This window comes from Ranitomeya imitator, chromosome 5 (assembly GCF_032444005.1).
Source record: "Ranitomeya imitator isolate aRanImi1 chromosome 5, aRanImi1.pri, whole genome shotgun sequence".
NCBI lineage: Eukaryota > Metazoa > Chordata > Amphibia > Anura > Dendrobatidae > Ranitomeya > Ranitomeya imitator.
In genome coordinates this window covers 707,476,390-707,496,450 of record NC_091286.1, presented here as the reverse complement: position 1 = coordinate 707,496,450, position 20,061 = coordinate 707,476,390, and the positions used below count along the sequence as shown (strand labels likewise).

General features: G+C 44.4%; 1 protein-coding gene across 1 annotated transcript in view; it reads right to left on the bottom strand.

Moving 5' to 3' along the window:
- Positions 1 to 11,433: 11,433 nt before the first annotated feature.
- Positions 11,434 to 20,061, bottom strand: part of LOC138638885 (tyrosine-protein kinase-like) — a 69,657-nt gene continuing 61,029 nt past the window's right edge. Inside the window, exon 9 of the mRNA XM_069728591.1 lies at positions 11,434 to 12,174. Within this exon, the coding sequence (XP_069584692.1) occupies positions 11,975 to 12,174 (200 nt within the window). The 3' untranslated portion in view covers positions 11,434 to 11,974. The remainder of the gene's footprint in view (positions 12,175 to 20,061) is intronic.

Sequence of the window (20,061 nt, the reverse complement as noted above, 5' to 3'; positions counted from 1 at the left end):
GCGGAGTTGGACTTTCATGCTGAGTTGGACAACATGAAAGAGACAGACCCATGAGTGCCTTCTTGCAGCACTATCTGCAACATTGTTGTTACCCGTATAGTTATGATTCCAAATAGTGCTGACTACTGGGTGCCAGTGTGTTCTAGCCACAGTACAAAAGTAAATTTTGCCTGTTGCTTCCCCCTGGAAAGGGACGCGCCCGTGCTGCAGTATCAAAACATGCGGGAAGACAATCTTGACAGTGGTTTTCCCCAACACAGCTGTCATTAACTGTGGTTGTTTGGTTAGCCCGATTCTTTTCTGAAGGAGATTAATTTATATCCCAGTTCTGATCTGGAACTTGCAGCTCTCTGGCACCCCCTTACCCTCAGGTCAGGCAAGGAACTGCACCTAGGATAGTCGCCAGAATGGCTGCCTTGCTATGTACTGGCTAATGGGCACACTGCAGTGAGGGCGATATAACTACTCCCTCTCAGGCAGGAAAAATAATTATCAACGCCGTCTGTCAGTGCCAGCTTCCCCAAAAGCTCTGGACACTTCCGCTACCACCAGCTCCTATTTCTAATTTAATATCAGGTCAGGAGCCAACCCAATCAGTAGCAATGGCTTAGGTCAGAGGCTTTAGGGTAAGTTTTAGAGCAAGGAAAACAACGCTAGCAAATATTGTAACTTTTACTCCAAAAAAGATTAGATAGTGTTTACAAAAGTATATAAAAGATATTATAAAATTAGACAATTATTATATGTACAGACAATTACACAATAAAAAAAGCATTAAAGGAAGTAAAAACACAGTTGCTTAAGTCATTTCGTAGCAGACCATGCGGTCGAGGGGAGGGGCGATGCATCAAAATGCATCACAGAGCGTCTCTCAGCTAGCTCATTGGACAAAGACTAGTGCAAAATGAGGTCTCCCTGTCTTAAACCCCTGGTCATCACATCACTGAGTGGGTTGGTTACGGCTCCTTTTGAAAGGTATGGAAAACCATCTATCTCGGCATATGAACCTCGTAGAAGGATGACACAATTACCGTTTTCTCAGCACAAAATGGACGTTCATTTAAATCCAAACACGGCTTGGCTATGAGCCTCGGTTAAGCAGTAATGTGTTTCTCAATTTCTGCTAGGCGCTGAGCTTCCAAAACTCACCAGTTGGGAGCCCTGTCCCTGTGGTTTCCAGAAATATGAACTGCCTATTTCTGTGAATATCCTGTGTTGATATATTTGGTCTTAAAGGACCACAGTAGCTAAACAAAGGGATAGCCATGTGTTGCTACTCTTTACTTTTGGTTTCACGGCTGCATGCAGGAGGGAGGGGGGGTGGTTTAGAATTACACAGAGCTGGGAGGCAGAGGAGAAGTGTATTCACCCACAGGCAGCTGCGGGGAAGAGATGGGGGTTCCGAAAGCCCACAGCGTGTGTCTGTAATGCCATGGAGCCTTCTAGTATACTCAGAACATGGCATATTTACATTATCGTGACAACAGCTGTGAGGCACACAGTTTGCATCGCAGTAATAGCCTTCTAATCACAGAAACATTCAGTTGTCAACGCAACAACATTAGCAGTCTTGCAGCGCTGTAGTCCTGTGTTACAATCCCACCAAGGACAACATCTGCAAAGAGTTTGTATGTTCTTCCCATGTTTGCGAGGGTTTACTCCCAGTAATTATTTTTTTACCCACACTACAAAGACATACAGATAGTAAATATAGATTGTGAGTCCCAATGATGACAGTACAAGTAATGTCTGTAAAGCGAAGGTTGAATTATTGGCGCTATATAAGTGATAAAAAAAAAAAGTTGAAAGTGATGCTCAGCCACACATATCAGTTTCGTAGATAACTATTGTCAGAAAAATTTAAGGATAGTAACACAGGTTGTTGACTCAAAAACAGTGGAGGACTGCCGGTATCGGAGACCTACTGCTACAGGCAACACACATGAAGGAGACCCAACGCGGAATCAGGCCTTCATGTTGACATCTCCCAGCCACGACTCGTCTTGTCACGATGATCTTTGCAGCTCTGATAATAACAAGGTCACATGCATTGTATATATATACACATGTGTCTCCCCATGAATACAAATATGTACCCTATGTACCCCACCATTAATATACTATTAGCCACGCACCATTAATAATATAAATGTTAGAATCTGTTTTGTTTTGACCATCCGCCATCTTGTTGTGGTATTCTGGTTGCTGGTCTTTTTCTCCTGGTGCTGGGTTGTCTTAGGTCAGGTGGTTGTATCACCCTTTATTACCCAGCACCCGCCTCCCATTCCTTGCTGGACAACAGTGTTAATCCGCAAGAGTTCTGGCTAGGTGCTTTGATAGCTTTCTGTGTTTGATATTGTGCAGTTCTGGGACCTCTGGTTCTGCTATCCTTAGTTTCTGTTTTCGTTTGGTTTCTGCAGCCTTCTCTGTATTTTCTATTAGGAGGTGACCTGTTTTTATACCCAGTCCTTAGATCTTTTAGGGACCTCCTTCCCCCTATCTATAGGTCTTTCTGAGATTAACCTAGGATCTTTGTTGGGTCTATTCGCAAGGAATGGGTTGCCCACTCCATCGTAGGGTATCAGCCTAGTCTCAGTGCAGGGTCAGTTGTCCCCCTTCTATCCTAGGTCTGTGTTGCAGTTCCGTAACAATAAAGTGATGAGCAGCACTGTGCCCCCCATTATTTATCATCTCTGACTCCCAATAATATAAATTATTCAGTCTAGTACTCTTCCCAATTACCTGTAAGGCTATGTGCACACAGATAATGTGCAAGGTCTTACAGAACAGGAAAAGTGAATGCGATCCCTGATATCTCATGCCCACGCTGCATATTTTTTTTCCTTTTTTTTGCCCTCTCCATCACCTCCATCATTGCCTCCTTACCCCACCCCCATAAATGCCCATTCCACCACCCCAATCATTGCCCTTTCCACCATCCCAATCATTGCCCTTTCCACCACCCCAATCATTGCCCTTTCCACCATCCCAATCATTGCCCTTTCCACCACCCCAGTCATTGCCCAATCCACCACCCCAATCATTGCCCTTTTCACCATCCAAATCATTGCCCTTTCCACCATCCCAATCATTGCCCAATCCACCACCCCAATCATTGCCCTTTTCACCATCCCAATCATTGCCCTTTCCCACCCCAATCAGTGATCCTTTCCACCACCCCAATCACTGCCTTCCCTCATCACTTCCATCATTGCCCTCTCCACCACGTCAATCATTGCCCTCCCCTCCACCTCCATCATTGCCTTCTCCTCTGCCACACCCATCATTGCCCTTTCCACCACCTCTATCATTGCTTTCCCCCCACCCCCCATCATTGCCCATTTCACCACCTCCATCATTGCCTCCTCCCCCATAATTGCCTTTTCCACCACCACCATCATTGGCTTCTCCCCATCATTGCCCATTCCACCACCTCCATCATTGCCTCCTCCCCCATAATTGCCTTTTCCACCACCACCATTATTGGCTTCTCCCCCATCATTGCCCCTTCCACCACCTCCATCACTGTCCTCTTCACTACCTACACACACATGCACACACAGACACACACAGCACCACTCACCTCTCCTCATGTTCACACACACTGCCACCACTCACCTCTCCGCACATTCCCCACAGCCACAGCACATCCCCGCAAAATCTTCATAGCTGGCTGCTTTCTATCGGACACAGAAGGGCGCTGAATGCTGACGTCATCCAGCCGCACTGCTGTGTCTGACAGGAAGCGTGGGCTGGGAGCAGGACAGATCCCTGCAGCTCTGCTCCGCTGCCATATTCTCCTGTAGGCAGCGGAACTGTGGGATCGCTCCCTGTCCGACACACATGAGGGCAATCTGGCCAGGGGCCCCCAGAGCCTCAGGGCTGGATAGACAGGCCAGATTGCCCTCAGTGTTAGCTGCCCTGCAGGGGCCCCCCTCCACCTCTGGGCCCCGATGCAGTGGCATCGGCTGCACATGTTGTATGTACGCCCCTGATACACCCCCATTATCGTTGCTAATTTCCGATCACTAATCCAATTGTGCCATATTCATGCCGAATTTATGTTTGGCGATCGTTTTCCGAACAAATTAGCTCATCACTACTCTTGAGCAACCCAATTACCTACAGTAACATTATCAAATGCCCCCTTTAGTGTAAGAGCTCTAAGTTGAGCAATCACAAGGTTCTCTTCAGGCACGTCTAACTCAGGGAAGCTGGGCTCCTCTGTCACCGTCTCATCCTCCTCTCCAGCGAGGACACACAGAGGAAACTCCTGCATCTTTAATTTAGACGGAGCCTCTTCCAGAGGGGCCTGGCTTTTGACCAGGACACTCTGTACAGCCCCGTTTTGCCACAAGTTCCAAAATAGTGAAAAATCATGCCCCAGCATGACTGGATGTATTAAGTGTTTTACCACCCCAACCTCATGGGACGTATCACCACAGTCTGCTCCCGGGCTACAGGGTAGTCCTTGGAATCTCTGTGTATGCAGCGGATGCCCACAAACTTATTAGGGATCAAATGGTGGGGCAGTGATTAGGGTCACCAGACTTCAAGTGTCCAACAGTCCAAGAACCATTACCCCAATGACGGATACAGTGCATGACTACGGCCCCTCACCGGGTTGACAGTCCACACTGAAGGCCGATAGGCATAATAGGAGCTGCGCCTGCCTAGGCTGCAGTCCATGGGTTCAGGGGACATATGACACCAGGCAGCTATGTGTCCACCAATATACCATGTCCTTTATAACATCCTTAGGGGAGCCCTCAGTGGGATTGGGACACTCCTTATTTGTGGGTCTAGACACCCTCCGTGGTGAGCCTGCCGACATATGACACCAGGCAGCTATGTGTCCACCAATATACCATGTCCTTTATAACATCCTTAGGGGAGCCCTCAGTGGGATTGGGACACTCCTTATTTGTGGGTCTAGACACCCTCCGTGGTGAGCCTGCCCTCCTCTGGGTATCCCAAGGGATTTCTCAACAACCTGGTATCTCTCAACCAGGTCTTCCTCATTCTGAGGGTCGCCCTGGGCAACCCAGGTCAGTATTGGCCTGGGAAGGGAGTGGATGAACCTGTCCATCACCACCCGCTTGACCATCTGGGTTGGAGTGAAAGTCTCTGGCTGCAAACACTTTTGGATCAGGTGCAACAAATCAAATATTTGCAAGTGAGAGGGTTTGTCGCCAGCATATGCCCAGCGGAGGACTCGCTGAGCTCTAACAGACAAAATTGTTCCAGGCGTGCCAAGATTTCAGTCTTTAATTTGGCGTATTCTTTGGTATCCTGGAGGGCTAAGTTATAATATACATTTTGAGATTTTCCCAACAAATATAGCGCCAGCACCTCCACCCACTGCTCTGGTGGAAGTTTCTCCCATTCAACCACCCTCTAGAAAACAGTCATAAAAGCTTCCATATCATCCCCCGGGGTCATTTTTTGCATGGCTCATCTTACTGTTTTCCACACGTACGAGTCATCACCTGGAGTTGGAAAGGAGACCACCGGCCTACCATGAAATGCCTCTGCGAGGAGCTCCATTAGCGCCTCTGTCAGGAAATCGGAAGAATTTCTTATTACTTCTGTCACGATTCACACCGTGACTGCCAACACTATGTCATGGATCCCAACAAGGTGTCAGGGATCCCGGGGAGGATATCTTTATCGTCCCCACTACTAACACCAATTTGTCACGAACCGGGGTTGTTTGGTTGCCCCTGGTTCCTTCTATCTATATCCCACTTCCCAGTTCCGGTTTGGAACTTGCAGCTCTCTGGCGCCCCCCTTACCCTTAGGTCAGATTAGGTACTGCACCTAGGATAATTAGTCACCAGAAAGGCTGCCTGCTATGTACTGGCTATTGGGCACGCTGCAGTGAGGGCAATATAACTACTCCCACTCAGGCAGGAACAATAATTATCAGTGCCGCTGCCGCTGCAAAGATTCCCAGTTGCACAGAACAAGTATGCTTGTTGGCGCTCGCTCAAAACACATTTGTTCAGAGCGGCCTATCACGTTCACTAAACAAAGTCATTTTATGTTTGTGTGTGTGTGTAGCCCATTCACTATCCCCATCTATTCCCCACCCCCTGAAGATGTCCGGACCCTCATTGTAAATACATCATTGTAAATACACACCTGTACTTTGTATCTCCCCCACCTCATTGTAGATTGTAAGATCTCACGAGCAGGGTCGTCTTATTTTGCTTTAATTATTGTATTGTTAACGTTGTTACTTATGACTTTCGTGTTTGAAACTGTTAAACTGTAAAGCTCTGCGGAATATGTTGGCGCTATATAAATAAAGATTATTATTATTATTATTATTATGCTGTCACCAGCTCCGATTAAACAGGTCTGAAGCCAACCCAAATCAGTAGCGCAATTCACTTCAGAGGACACAGTTTGTATAGAGCAGAAGAGACAAGCTAGCAATTAAATATTTTACTCCATCAAAAGTAGGCAGTGTTACAAAGTATAAAAAGATATTAGAAAGGAGACGAATCGTATATTGTTTACATTGCAGATTACAAAATAAAATAGGATTAACAGAATAAAAACACACTTACAGGTTATGTCATGGTATCATCTTGGCTGGCCTGTGGCTTAAGAGGATAAATACATCCAGATGCATGGAAACAGCTTAAAGAGCTGTTGTTAGCTGCTTCCCGGGCCAAAACGGAAGGCTGGGCTAAGAGTATCCTGTCTTATACTTCTCAGCTTGTGACATCACTAAAGGGCTGGTTAATGATATGCACTGATCTCAGAGATATTTACGTTTTTAGGCTCTGGAGACAAAGGAATTCCTGAGTGAGAGGGAAGAGGCCACTAGTGGCTTTACAGGATTGGTCACCTGCAGTTTAAAGCCACACCCTGCTCACACACTAGCTTCAAGATACCCAGTGTCTCAGCCATAGGGCTTGTTTGTTGTATTCAGGGGGGTGAGAGAGAGATGGGGGTCAAAGCTGCAGTGTTTTTCAGGACCATGCTCCCCTGTGCAAAAATCCCTCAGTTATGGTATTTTACATTATCGTGACAACTTCAATTACATGATATTACCTTACCCCCTCCCTTCCCCCTGCTATATAGCTGTAATGTGAGACCAGCGTGTCAGCAACCTTCACTGAGCAGTTTATGGCTTTAAGCTGGGAAAGGCAGCCATAGTACCATGTGCTCTTTTGTTGAAAGTTAGTAGTAAGGTATAACTCGACCCCAATTAGTGACAGAGATATGAAAGTTATATATTTGGTATGTGCGACAATAGGGCTACACGCCGGTGAGTTTTTTGCACAGCGCCTTGCAGGGACCGAGAGACGGATTGCAGTTTAAGCGGGTCATATATCTACCTCGTGTTTACACTTAAAGGAAGCCCCATGACGTGGGAAGCGTCATGATCATTGTGTCATCTTTCTACGAGGTTCATACGCCAAGATATGTGGGATGATGGTTTTTCATATACTCAAGAAAGAGAAGTGCATTCCATACCTCTGCCCACCCCATGAGGTCATCCAGGGGGAGAGACCCTTAGTTTTGGGCAAAGGTATAAAACTCAGAGGCCCAGACAGGTGTGTATTTTGCCAGGGGATGCAGCTACATCAGGCTGTGCAATCTGACTTGAAGATTTTTGGGAAGGTCCCCTCCCCCGTCACCACATGGCGTACCATTGAATGATATGAAAGAACCGTAAGTCGATTTTCACCATTAATCCCTGTTTATTTGTAATTGTTTGTACATACGATACTTGTCTTCTTTATAATATCTTTTTAACCTTTTGTAAACACTGCCTGCCTTTTGAAGTAAAATATATAAAATTACTAGCTTAGTTTCCCCTTGCTCTATAATGTACTGTCACGTCCTCTGAAGTGAATTGCACTACTTATTTGGGTTGGCTCCGGACCCTTTATTAATTAAGAAATCGGACCTGGTGGCAGCCAATTTGTCCTTCGCATTTGGGACACCTGGTAGCGATGGACGGCGTTGATAATTATTGTTCCCGCCTGAGTGGGAGTAGTTATATCGCCCTCGCTGCAGTGTGCCCATTAGCCAATACAAAGTAAGGCAGCTTTTCTAGGGACTAATTATCCTAGGTGCAAAATCCTGACTGACCTGAGGGTAAAGGGGGCACCAGAGAGCTGCAAGTTCCAAACCGAAACAGGGAAGTGGGATATAGATAAATCCCCTTCAGAAAGAACCAGGGGCGACCAAACCACCCCGGTTCATGACATATTGGTGTGAGCGGTGAGGATGATAAAGTTATCCTCCCTGGGATCCATGACAGCCTCCTGTTGCTGTTGCTGCTGCTGTTGTTGGAGCTGCTGTGCCAACAGTTTATTTATTTCCTGTTGAGCCATTTGTTGCTGTTAACTTGACAGCTTTAGCTGCTTTTGAACCTGGACCAGATGCTTCACAAGCTCTTCCATGCTGCTGGACATCTTGTGCTGGATGGCGGATGTTACCCAAGACATACAGTTGTCCACAACCTCTATGCGTGTTCCTGGAATACTGCACGCATTCTCCACCACATGTGAGGGGTTGACTCACTCAGCTGCTTCCAAAGGAAGACTCAGGAACACTTCTTATTATTCAGCGTACGTAGGTATTATTCAGTCAGTGTATGGTGGTATTATTCAGTCCATGTATGGTGGTATTATTCAGTCCATGTATGGTGGTATTATTCAGTCAATGCATACATTATTAGTATGGTGCTATTATTCAGTTAGTACTGTATATTGTGGTATTATTCAGTCATTATACAGAATTATTATTTAGTCATTGTATGAGGTATTATTCAGTCAGTGTATGATGGTTTTATTCAGTCATTGTACAGAGGTATTTATCAGTCAGTGTATGGTGGTATTATTCAGTCCGTGTATGGTGGTATTATTCAGTCAGTGTATGGAGGTATTTTTCAGTGTATGGAGGTATTATTCAGTCCGTGTATAGTGGTATTATTCAGTCAGTGTACGGTGGTATTTATCAGTCAGTGTACGGTGGTATTATTCAGTCCGTGTATGGTGGTATTATTCAGTCCGTGTATAGTGGTATTATTCAGTCCGTGTATAGTGGTATTATTCAGTCAGTGTATGGAGGTATTATTCAGTCAGTGTATAGTGGTATTATTCAGTCAGTGTATGGTGGTATTATTCAGTCCGTGTATGGTGGTATTATTCAGTCCGTGTATAGTGGTATTATTCAGTCAGTGTATGGTGGTATTATTCAGTCAGTGTATGGTGGTATTATTCAGTCCGTGTATGGTGGTATTATTCAGTCCGTGTATAGTGGTATTATTCAGTCCGTGTATGGTGGTATTATTCAGTCAGTGTATGGAGGTATTATTCAGTCAGTGTATGGTGGTATTATTCAGTCAGTGTATGGTGGTATTATTCAGTCCGTGTATGGTGGTATTATTCAGTCCGTGTACGGAGGTATTTTTCAGTGTATGGTGGTATTATTCAGTCCGTGCATAGTGGTATTATTCAGTCAGTGTACGGTGGTATTTATCAGTCAGTGTACGGTGGTATTATTCAGTCAGTGTATGGAGGTATTATTCAGTCAGTGTATAGTGGTATTATTTAGTCAGTGCATGGAGGTATTATTCAGTCAGTGTATGGAGGTATTATTCAGTCAGTGTATGGAGGTATTATTCAGTCCGTGTATAGTGGTATTATTCAGTCAGTGTATGGAGGTATTATTCAGTCAGTGTACGGTGGTATTTATCAGTCAGTGTATGGTGGTATTATTCAGTCAGTGTATGGAGGTATTATTCAGTCCATGTATAGTGGTATTATTCAGTCAGTGTATGGAGGTATTATTCAGTCAGTGTATGGAGGTATTATTCAGTCCGTGTATAGTGGTATTATTCAGTCAGTGTATGGAGGTATTATTCAGTCAGTGTATGGTGGTATTAGTCAGTGTATTGTGGTATTATTCAGTCAGTGTATGGTGGTATTATTCAGAAAGTGTATGGAGGTATTATTCAGTCAGTGTATGGTGGTATTATTCAGTCAGTGTATGGTGGTATTAGTCACTGTATGGTGGTATTATTCAGTCAGTGTATTGTGGTATTATTCAGTCAGTGTATTGTGGTATTATTCAGTCAGTGTATGGTGGTATTATTCAGTCAGTGTATGGAGGTATTATTCAGTCAGTGTATGGTGGTATTATTCAGTCAGTGTATGGTGGTATTATTCAGTCAGTGTATGGAGGTATTATTCAGTCAGTGTATGGTGGTATTATTCAGTCAGTGTATGGTGGTATTAGTCAGTGTATTGTGGTATTATTCAGTCAGTGTATTGTGATATTATTCAGTCAGTGTATTGTGGTATTATTCAGTCAGTGTATGGTGGTATTATTCAGTCAGTGTATAGTGGTATTATTCAGTCAGTGTATGGTGGTATTATTCAGTCAGTGTATGGTGGTATTAGTCAGTGTATGGTGGTATTATTCAGTCAGTGTATTGTGGTATTATTCAGTCAGTGTATTGTGGTATTATTCAGTCAGTGTATTGTGGTATTATTCAGTCAGTGTATGGTGGTATTATTCAGTCAGTGTATGGTGGTATTATTCAGTCAGTGTATTGTGGTATTATTCAGTCAGTGTATGGAGGTATTATTCAGTCAGTGTATGGAGGTATTATTCAGTCCGTGTATAGTGGTATTATTCAGTCAGTGTATGGTGGTATTATTCAGTCAGTGTATGGAGGTATTATTCAGTCAGTGTATGGAGGTATTATTCAGTCAGTGTATTGTGGTATTATTCAGTCAGTGTATGGTGGTATTATTCAGTCCGTGTATAGTGGTATTATTCAGTCAGTGTATGGAGGTATTATTCAGTCAGTGTATGGTGGTATTAGTCAGTGTATTGTGGTATTATTCAGTCAGTGTATGGAGGTATTATTCAGTCAGTGTATGGAGGTATTATTCAGTCAGTGTATGGAGGTATTATTCAGTCCGTGTATAGTGGTATTATTCAGTCAGTGTATGGAGGTATTATTCAGTCAGTGTATGGTGGTATTAGTCAGTGTATTGTGGTATTATTCAGTCAGTGTATTGTGGTATTATTCAGTCAGTGTATGGAGGTATTATTCAGTCAGTGTATTGTGGTATTATTCAGTCAGTGTATTGTGGTATTATTCAGTCAGTGTATTGTGGTATTATTCAGTCAGTGTATGGTGGTATTATTCAGTCAGTCTATGGAGGTATTATTCAGTCAGTGTATGGTGGTATTATTCAGTCCGTGTATGGTGGTATTATTCAGTCAGTGTATGGTGGTATTATTCAGTCAGTGTATAAAGGTATTATTTAGTCAGTGTATGGTGGTATTATTTATTCAGTATATGGAGGCATTATTCATGGCGTGGTTACTCTTTGCCAGTTCCATGTACACCTCTGTTACATCTTTATTACACCACACTTTTTTTTTATCTTTCCACGTTTATTTTTATATATTAGTCACATTTGTCTGTATAAACTCTGTGTGAACAGTGCAGGATTGTTTGCGGGGTGCGTTATGTGATCAGGAACATCCTTCTGCCTCAATTCCTCGCCGCAGAGCAATATGGCCACATCCTTGGAGGGAAAACAGAAATAGTTCAGCGCAAGGTGTCCGATGTGTGATAGGGTCCACACTGCACAATGTGTCCAATCGGTGGATGTTCACCTGCAATGGCTGAGAGAGCAGAGGCTTCGGCCGTCAGCAAGGGATGCCCCGACATTGCCGTATATAGGACGTAAGTGTTAAAGCGATGACAGGACACCGGATGGCGGTTTTATAGCACGTAAGTCTCAGTGATGACAGGGCACAGGATGGCGGTTTTATAGCACGTAAGTCTCAGAGCAATGATAGGACACCGGATGGCGGTTTTATAGCACATAAGTGTCAGAGCAGCTGTGGGGGTCCCGTTAGTGGTCTTACACGAAGTCTCATTAGTGTATGGTGGCCTCTCCTCAGCCTCAGTCTGTAACGGCGCTCACTCCACCACCTCATCTCCCAGCGTTGGGTTCAGCAGATCCATGAGAAATTCCTGAATCTTGGAGAAGGAGGGTCGGGAGGCTGCCTGGTATCTCCAGCACATCCTGATCAGGTGCGACATCTTCTCAGGGGTCTCAGGAGGAGGGGTCAGATCTTTTTCCTTCAATATGTCCTCGCGATATTGTCCATTAGTTTTATCTGAGGACGATAGATAGTCACCTCCAGAGCTGCACTCACTATACTGCTGTACATCCACACTCCAGTCACCTCCAGAGCTGCATTCACTAAAACGATACATTCACACCCCAGTCACCTCCAGAGCTGCACTCCATTTACTGTGGTACATCTACACTCCAGTCACTTCCAGAGCTGCACTCACTAAACTGCGATATATCCATACTCCAGTTACCTCTAGAGCTGCATTTCCTATACTGCGATCAGCGTCGGACTGGAGCACCTTGGGCCCACCAAATAAAATCATTCTTGGGGTCCACTATGTAGCTACATAGAAATAAATACCACACCACCAATTGTGTGGTAAACAGGGTCTAATATAAAGCAGTACACGTCTTAATTATGAAGCAGGGGTTGGGGTAGCCCCTCATAAAATATAAAGAAGCCCTCTCATAGAATATAAAGTAGCCCCCTCATAGAATATAAAGTAGCCCCCCACAGAATATAACGCAGCCCCACATAGAATATAATGCAGCTCCCTCATAGAATATAAAGTAGCCCCCACTCATAGAATATAATGCAGTCCCCTCATAGAATATAATGCAGCTCCCTCATAGAATATAAAGTAGCCCCCTCATAGAATATAATGCAGCCCCCCATAGAATATAAATAGCCCCCTCATAGAATATAATGCAGCCCCCATTGAATATAATGCAGCTCCCTCAAAGAATATAATGCAGCCCCCATAGAATATAATACAGTCCCCTCATAGAACATAATGCAGCCCCCATAGAATATAATGCAGCTCCCTCAAAGAATATACAGTAGCCCCCCTCATAGAATATAATGCAGTCCCCTCATAGAATATAATGCAGCTCCCTCATAGAATATAAAGTAGCCCCCTCATAGAATATAATGCAGCCCCCATAGAATATAAAGTAGCCCCCTCATAGAATATAATGCAGCCCCCATAGAATATAATGCAGCTCCCTCAAAGAATATAATGCAGCCCCCATAGAATATAATGCAGCTCCCTCATAGAATATAATGCAGCTCCCTCATAGAATATAATACAGCTCCCTCATAGAATATAAAGTAGCCCCCACTCATAGAATATAATGCAGTCCCCACATAGAATATACTGCAGCTCCCTCATAGAATATAAAGTAGCCCCCACTCATAGAATATAATGCAGTCCCCTCATAGAATATAATGCAGCTCCCTCATAGAATATAAAGTAGCCCCCTCATAGAATATAATGCAGCCCCCCATAGAATATAAATAGCCCCCTCATAGAATATAATGCAGCCCCCATAGAATATAATGCAGCTCCCTCAAAGAATTTAATGCAACCCCCATAGAACATAATGCAGTCCCCTCATAGAATATAATGCAGCTCCCTCAAATAATATAAAGTAGCCCCCTAAAGAATATAATGCAGTCCCCTCATAGAATATAATGCAGCTCCCTCATAGAATATAAAGTAGCCCCCTCATAGAATATAATGCAGCCCCCCATAGAATATAAAGTAGCCCCCTCATAGAATATAATGCAGCCCCCATAGAATATAATGCAGCTCCCTCAAAGATTATAATGCAGTCCCCTCATAGAATATAATGCAGCCCCCATAGAATATAATGCAGCTCCCTCAAAGAATATAATGCAGCCCCCATAGAATATAATGCAGCTCCCTCAAAGAATATAATGCAGTCCCCTCATAGAATATAATGCAGCTCCCTCATAGAATATAATGCAGCTCCCTCATAGAATATAATGCAGCTCTCTCATAGAATATAAAGTAGCCCCCCTCATAGAATATAATGTAGCCCCTCATAGAATATAATGCAGCCCCCTCATAGAATATAATACAGCCCCCTCATAGAATATAATGCAACTCCCTCATAGAATATAATGCAGTCCCCTAATAGAATATAATACAGCCCCCTCATAGAATATAATACAGTCCCCTCATAGAATATAATACAGCCCCCTCATAGAATATAATGCAGCTCCCTCATAGAATATAATGCAACTCCCTCATAGAATATAATGCAGTCCCCTCAGAGAATATAATGCAGCTCCCTCATAGAATATAATGCAGCCCTCTCATAGAATATCATGTAGTCCCTCATAGAATATAATGCAGCCCCCTCATATAATATAATACAGCCCCCTCATAGAATATAATGCAGTCCCCTCATAGAATATAATGCAGCTCTCTCATAAAATATAATGTAGCCCGCTCATAGAATATAATGCAGCACTCATATATTATAATGCAGCCCTGTCATAGAATTATAATATAAAAACTAGTCTATGTGTATATTGATGATGATGTCACAAAGGTTGCCATGGTGACAATGATATCATAAAGGTTGCCATGGTGAAGATGATGTCATAATGGTTGCCATGGCGACGGTGATCTCATAATAGGTTGTAATGGTGACGGTTATGTCATAGTAGTTGCCATGGTGACGATGATGTCATAATAGGTTGCCATGGCGATGATGATGTCAGAATGGTTGCCATGGCGAAGATGATGTCATAATGGGTATATGGGCACAGAACTATGGGATGGAGGATGTGTGATGGGCATATGGGCACGGGACTGTGGGATGGAGGATATGTATGATGGGTATATGGGCATGGAACTATGGGATGGAGGTTATGTATGATGGGTATATGGCACAGGACTATGGGATGGAGGATAATCATTATAATTTGTTATAACTAACCACAGTTAGGTACTATGCCCGGGCAATGCCGGGCTCTTCAGCTAGTAGAATATAAAGTAGCCCCCTCATAGAATATAATGCAGCTCCCTCATAGAATATAGTGCAACCCCCATAGAATATATTGCAGCCCCCATATAGTATAATGCAGCCCCCTCATAGAATACAAAGTAGCCCACTCATAGAATATAATGCAGCCCCCCATAGAATATAATGTAGCCCCTCATAAAATATAAAATAGCCCCCTCATGGAATATAATGTAGCCCCCTCATAGGGTATAATGCAGCTCACATATATAATGTAGCCCCCTCATAGAATTTAAAGTAGCCCCCTCATAGAATATAAAGTAGCCCTCTTATAGAATATAAAGTAGCCCCCTCATAGAATATAATGCAGCCCTCATATAGTATAATGCAACCCCCTTATAAGGCATAATGTAGCCCCCTCAATGGGTTTAAAGCAGCCCCCTCATAGGGTATAATGCAGCCCCCCACAGAATATAATGTAGCCCCCTCATAGGGTATATTGCAGCCCCCCTCATATAGTATAATGTAGCCCCCCTCACAGAATATAATGTAGCCTCCTCAGAGTATAATGCCCCCCACAGAATATAATGCTTCCCCCTCAAAGGGAATAATGCAGTCCCCTCATAGGGTATAATGCCCCCCCTTAAAGGGTATAATGCTGCCCGCCTCATAGTGTATAATGCAGCCCCCTCATAGTATATAATGCACCCCCTTCATAGGATATAATACTGCCCCCTCATAGTGTATAATGCTGCCCCCTCATAAGGTATAATGCACACCCCTCATAGGGTATTAAGCTGCCCCCTCATAGGGTATAATGCACCCCCTTATAGGGTATAATGCTGCCCCCCTCATAGGGTAAAATGCTGCCCCCTCATAGTATATAATGCACCCCCTTCATAGGGTATAATGCTGCCCCCTCATAGGGTATAATGCTGCCCCCCTCATAGTGTATAATGCAGCCCCCTCATAGTATATAATGCACCCCCTCATAGTGTATAATGCTGCCCCCTCATAGGGTATAATGCAGCCCCCCTCATAGTGTATAATGCAGCCCCCTCATAGTATATAATGCACCCCCTCATAGTGTATAATGCTGCCCCACTCATAGGGTATAATGCTGCCCCCTCATAGGGTATAATGCACCCCCTAATAGGGTATAATGCTGCCCCCTTAAAGGGTATTCTGCCCGCCTCATAGTGTATAATGCAGCCCCCTCATAGTATATAATGCACCCCCTTCATAGGATATAATGCTGCCCCCTCATAGTGTATAATGCTGCCCCCTCATAAGGTATAATGCACACCCCTCATAGGGTATTAAGCTGCCCCCTCATAGGGTATAATGCACCCCCTAATAGGGTATAATGCTGCCCCCTCATAGGGTAAAATGCTGCCCCTCATAGTATATAATGCACCCTCTTCATAGGGTATAATGCTGCCCCCTCATAGGGTATAATGCCGCCCCCCTCATAGTGTATAATGCAGCCCCCTCATAGTATATAATGCACCCCCTCATAGTGTATAATGCTGCCCCCTCATAGGGTATAATGCACCCCACTCATAGGGTATAATGCTGCCCCCTCATAGGGTATAATGCACCCCCTAATAGGGTATAATGCTGCCCCCTTATAGGGTATAATGTGCCCCCTGATAGGGGATAATTCTGCCTCACTCATAGGGTATAATGCGCCCCCTAATAGGGTATAATGCTGCCCCCTCATAAGGTATAATGCACCCCCCTCATAGGGTATAATGCTGCCCCCTCATAGTATATAATGCACCCCCCTCAGTGTATAATGCTGCCCCCTCATAGGGTATAATGCTGCCCCCTCATAGGGTATAATGCGCCCTCTAATAGGGTATAATGCTGCCCCCCTCATAGGGAATAATGCTGCCCCCTCATAGGATATAATGCGCCCCCTAATAGGGTATAATACTGCCCCCTCATAGGGTATAATGCACCCCCCTCATAGGGTATAATGCTGCCCCCTCATAGTATATAATGCACCCCCCCTCATAGTGTATAATGCGCCCCCTAATAGGATATAATGCTGCCCCCCTCATAGGGTATAATGCTGCCCCCCTCATAGGGAATAATGCTGCCCCCTCATAGGATATAATGCGCCCCCTAATAGGGTATAATGCTGCCCCCCTAATAGGGTATAATGCATCCCCCTCATAGGGAATAATGCTGCCTCGCTCATAGAGTATAATGCGCCCCCTAATAGGGTATAATGCACCCCCTTCATAGGGTATAATGCAGCCTCCTCATAGTATATAATGCACCCCCTCATAGTGTATAATGCACCCCCCTCATTGTGTATAATGCGCCCCCTAATAGGGTATAATGCTGCCCCCTCATAGGGTATAATGCTGCCCCCTCATAGGGAATAATGCTGCCCCCTCATAGGGTATAATGCTGCCCCCCTAATAGGGTATAATGCATCCCCCTCATAAAGAATAATGCCGCCTCTCTCATAGGGTATAATGCGCCCCCTAATAGGGTATAATGCTGCCCCCCTCATAGGGTATAATGCACCCCCCTCATAGGGTATAATGTTGCCCCCTCATAGTATATAATGCACCTCCCTCATAGTGTATAATGCATCCCCTAATAGGGTATAATGCTGCCCCCCTCATAGGGTATAATGCTGCCCCCTCATAGGGAATAATGCTGCCCCCTCATAGGATATAATGCGCCCCCTAATAGGGTATAATGCTGCCCCCTAATAAGGTACAATGCATCCCCCTCATAGGGAATAATGCTGCCTCGCTCATAGGGTATAATGCGCCCCCTAATAGGTTATAAAGCTGCCTCCTCATAGGGTATAATGCAGCCCCCTCATAGTATATAATGCACCCCCTCATAGTGTATAATGCACCCCCTCATAGTGTATAATGCGCCCCCTAATAGGGTCTAATGCTGCCCCCCTCATAGGGTATAATGCTGCCCCCTCATAGGGAATAATGCTGCCCCCTCATAGGATATAATGCACCCCCTAATAGGGTATAATGCTGCCCCCCTAATAGGGTATAATGCATCCCCTCATAGGGAATAATGCTGCCTCGCTCATAGGGTATAATGCGCCCCCTAATAGGGTATAATGCACCCCCCTCATAGGGTATAATGCTGCCCCCTCATAGTATATAATACACACCCCTCATAGTGTATAATGCGCCCCCTAATAGGGTATAATGCTGCCCCCCTCATAGGGTATAATGCTTCCCCCCTCATAGGGAATAATGCTGCCCCCTCATAGGATATAATGCGCCCCCTAATAGGGTATAATGCTGCCCCCCTAATAGGGTATAATGCATCCCCCTCATAGGGAATAATGCTGCCTCGCTCATAGGGTATAATACTGCCCCCTCATAGGGTATAATGCACCTCCTTCATAGGGTATAATGCAGCCCCCTCATAGGGAATAATGCTGCCTCGCTCATAGGGTATAATGCGCCCCCTAATAGGGTATAATGCTGCCCCCTCATAGGGTATAATGCACCTCCTTCATAGGGTATAATGCAGCCCCCTCATAGTATACAATGCACCCCCTCATAGTGTATAATGCTGCCCCCCTCATAGGGAATAATGCTGCCTCCTCATAGGATATAATGCCCCCCTAATAGGGTATAATGCTGCCCCCCTGATAAGGTATAATGCACCCCCCTCATAGGGAATAATGCTGCCCCCACATGGAGCATAATGCAACCAGGACTTACTGATTACATATATACTAGATGGCAGCCCGATTCTAAAGAATCGGGAGTCTAGAATCCATATATACTTTATTTATTCAAATGTAAGAATAATACAATTAATAAATAATAGTAAGAAAGAACAAAAATAATAGGCAGTATATGGAGAAAACACCAAACAGAAGTTCAAAATTGGTGTGAAAATGTCACTGAACCACTTCACAACTAAATATATATAGTTTTGGTAAATGGTATTATCATTTTTTTGACGAAATTCGGCAGGAGCTTAAAGAGCAACGTCACTGGGCCCGCCTCCACGCAGTAGAAACTTGCTGTGAGGTAAAAATTCAAAAATCACACCAAAATGGTGGGCGGAGTGTGTCACAGTACAGCACGTTTCTGATTGGTCGCTCGCAGCAGGCGGCAACCAATCAGACACTGGACACTGTTGACGTCACTTATCTCCGGACATTAGCTCCGGACATTAGCTCCGGACAGGAAGTTGGCACAAATTGCAGGAAGTAGTATTCTAGGCAATTATATATTAGATATATATATACTGTATATACTGTATATATATACATATACGGAGTTGTGCTCAAAAGTTTACATACCCGGCAGAATTTTTGCTTTCTTGACCTTTTTTCAGAGAATAAGAATGATAACACCAAAAGTTTTTTCTCCACTCATGGTTAGTGGTTGGGTGAAGCCATTTATTGTCAAACTACTGTGTTTTCTCTTTTTACTGCAGACATTCTGTTGTATCCTTGGCCAGATCTGTGCCTTGCCACAATTCTGTCTCTGAGCTCCTTGGCCAGTTCCTTTGGCCTCATGATTCTCATTTGGTCTGACATGCCCTGTGAGCTGTGAGGTCTTATATAGACAGGTGGGCGCCGCTCCAAATCAAGTCCTATCGGCTTAATTACACACAGCTGGACTGCAATCAAGGAGATTCACAAGGAAGTGGACAGCATGTGACTTAAGTATGAGTGTGTGAGCAAAGGGTGACCATGTGATATTTAAATTTTTATTAAATTTGCAAAAATTGCTACATTTCTGTTTTTTTTTCCGTCAAGATAGGGTGCAGAGTGTATATTAATGAGAAAAAAATGAACTTTTTTGAATTTACCTAATGGCTGCAATGAAACAAAGAGTGAAACATTTAAAGGGGTCTGAATACGTACCCACCGTATAAATATATAATATAAAAACACAATCCTCCGCTCTCCTCCTCGCTCCCCCGCTGCTCTCGGCTCCGGACTCAGCAGCTGCACTGTCGTCTGCCCGGCACACAGCGGATACACGATGAAGAGACGTCATCACACACCCGCTGTGTCAGAGGCGAATGATGGGGGAGGGAGCGTCTATGATGCCCATACAGTTGAATGTGGCGCGCACTGGGGGGCAGCGCTGGCGCCGAACCCCCTGACTTACGGCACCATAGTGGCCGCGTG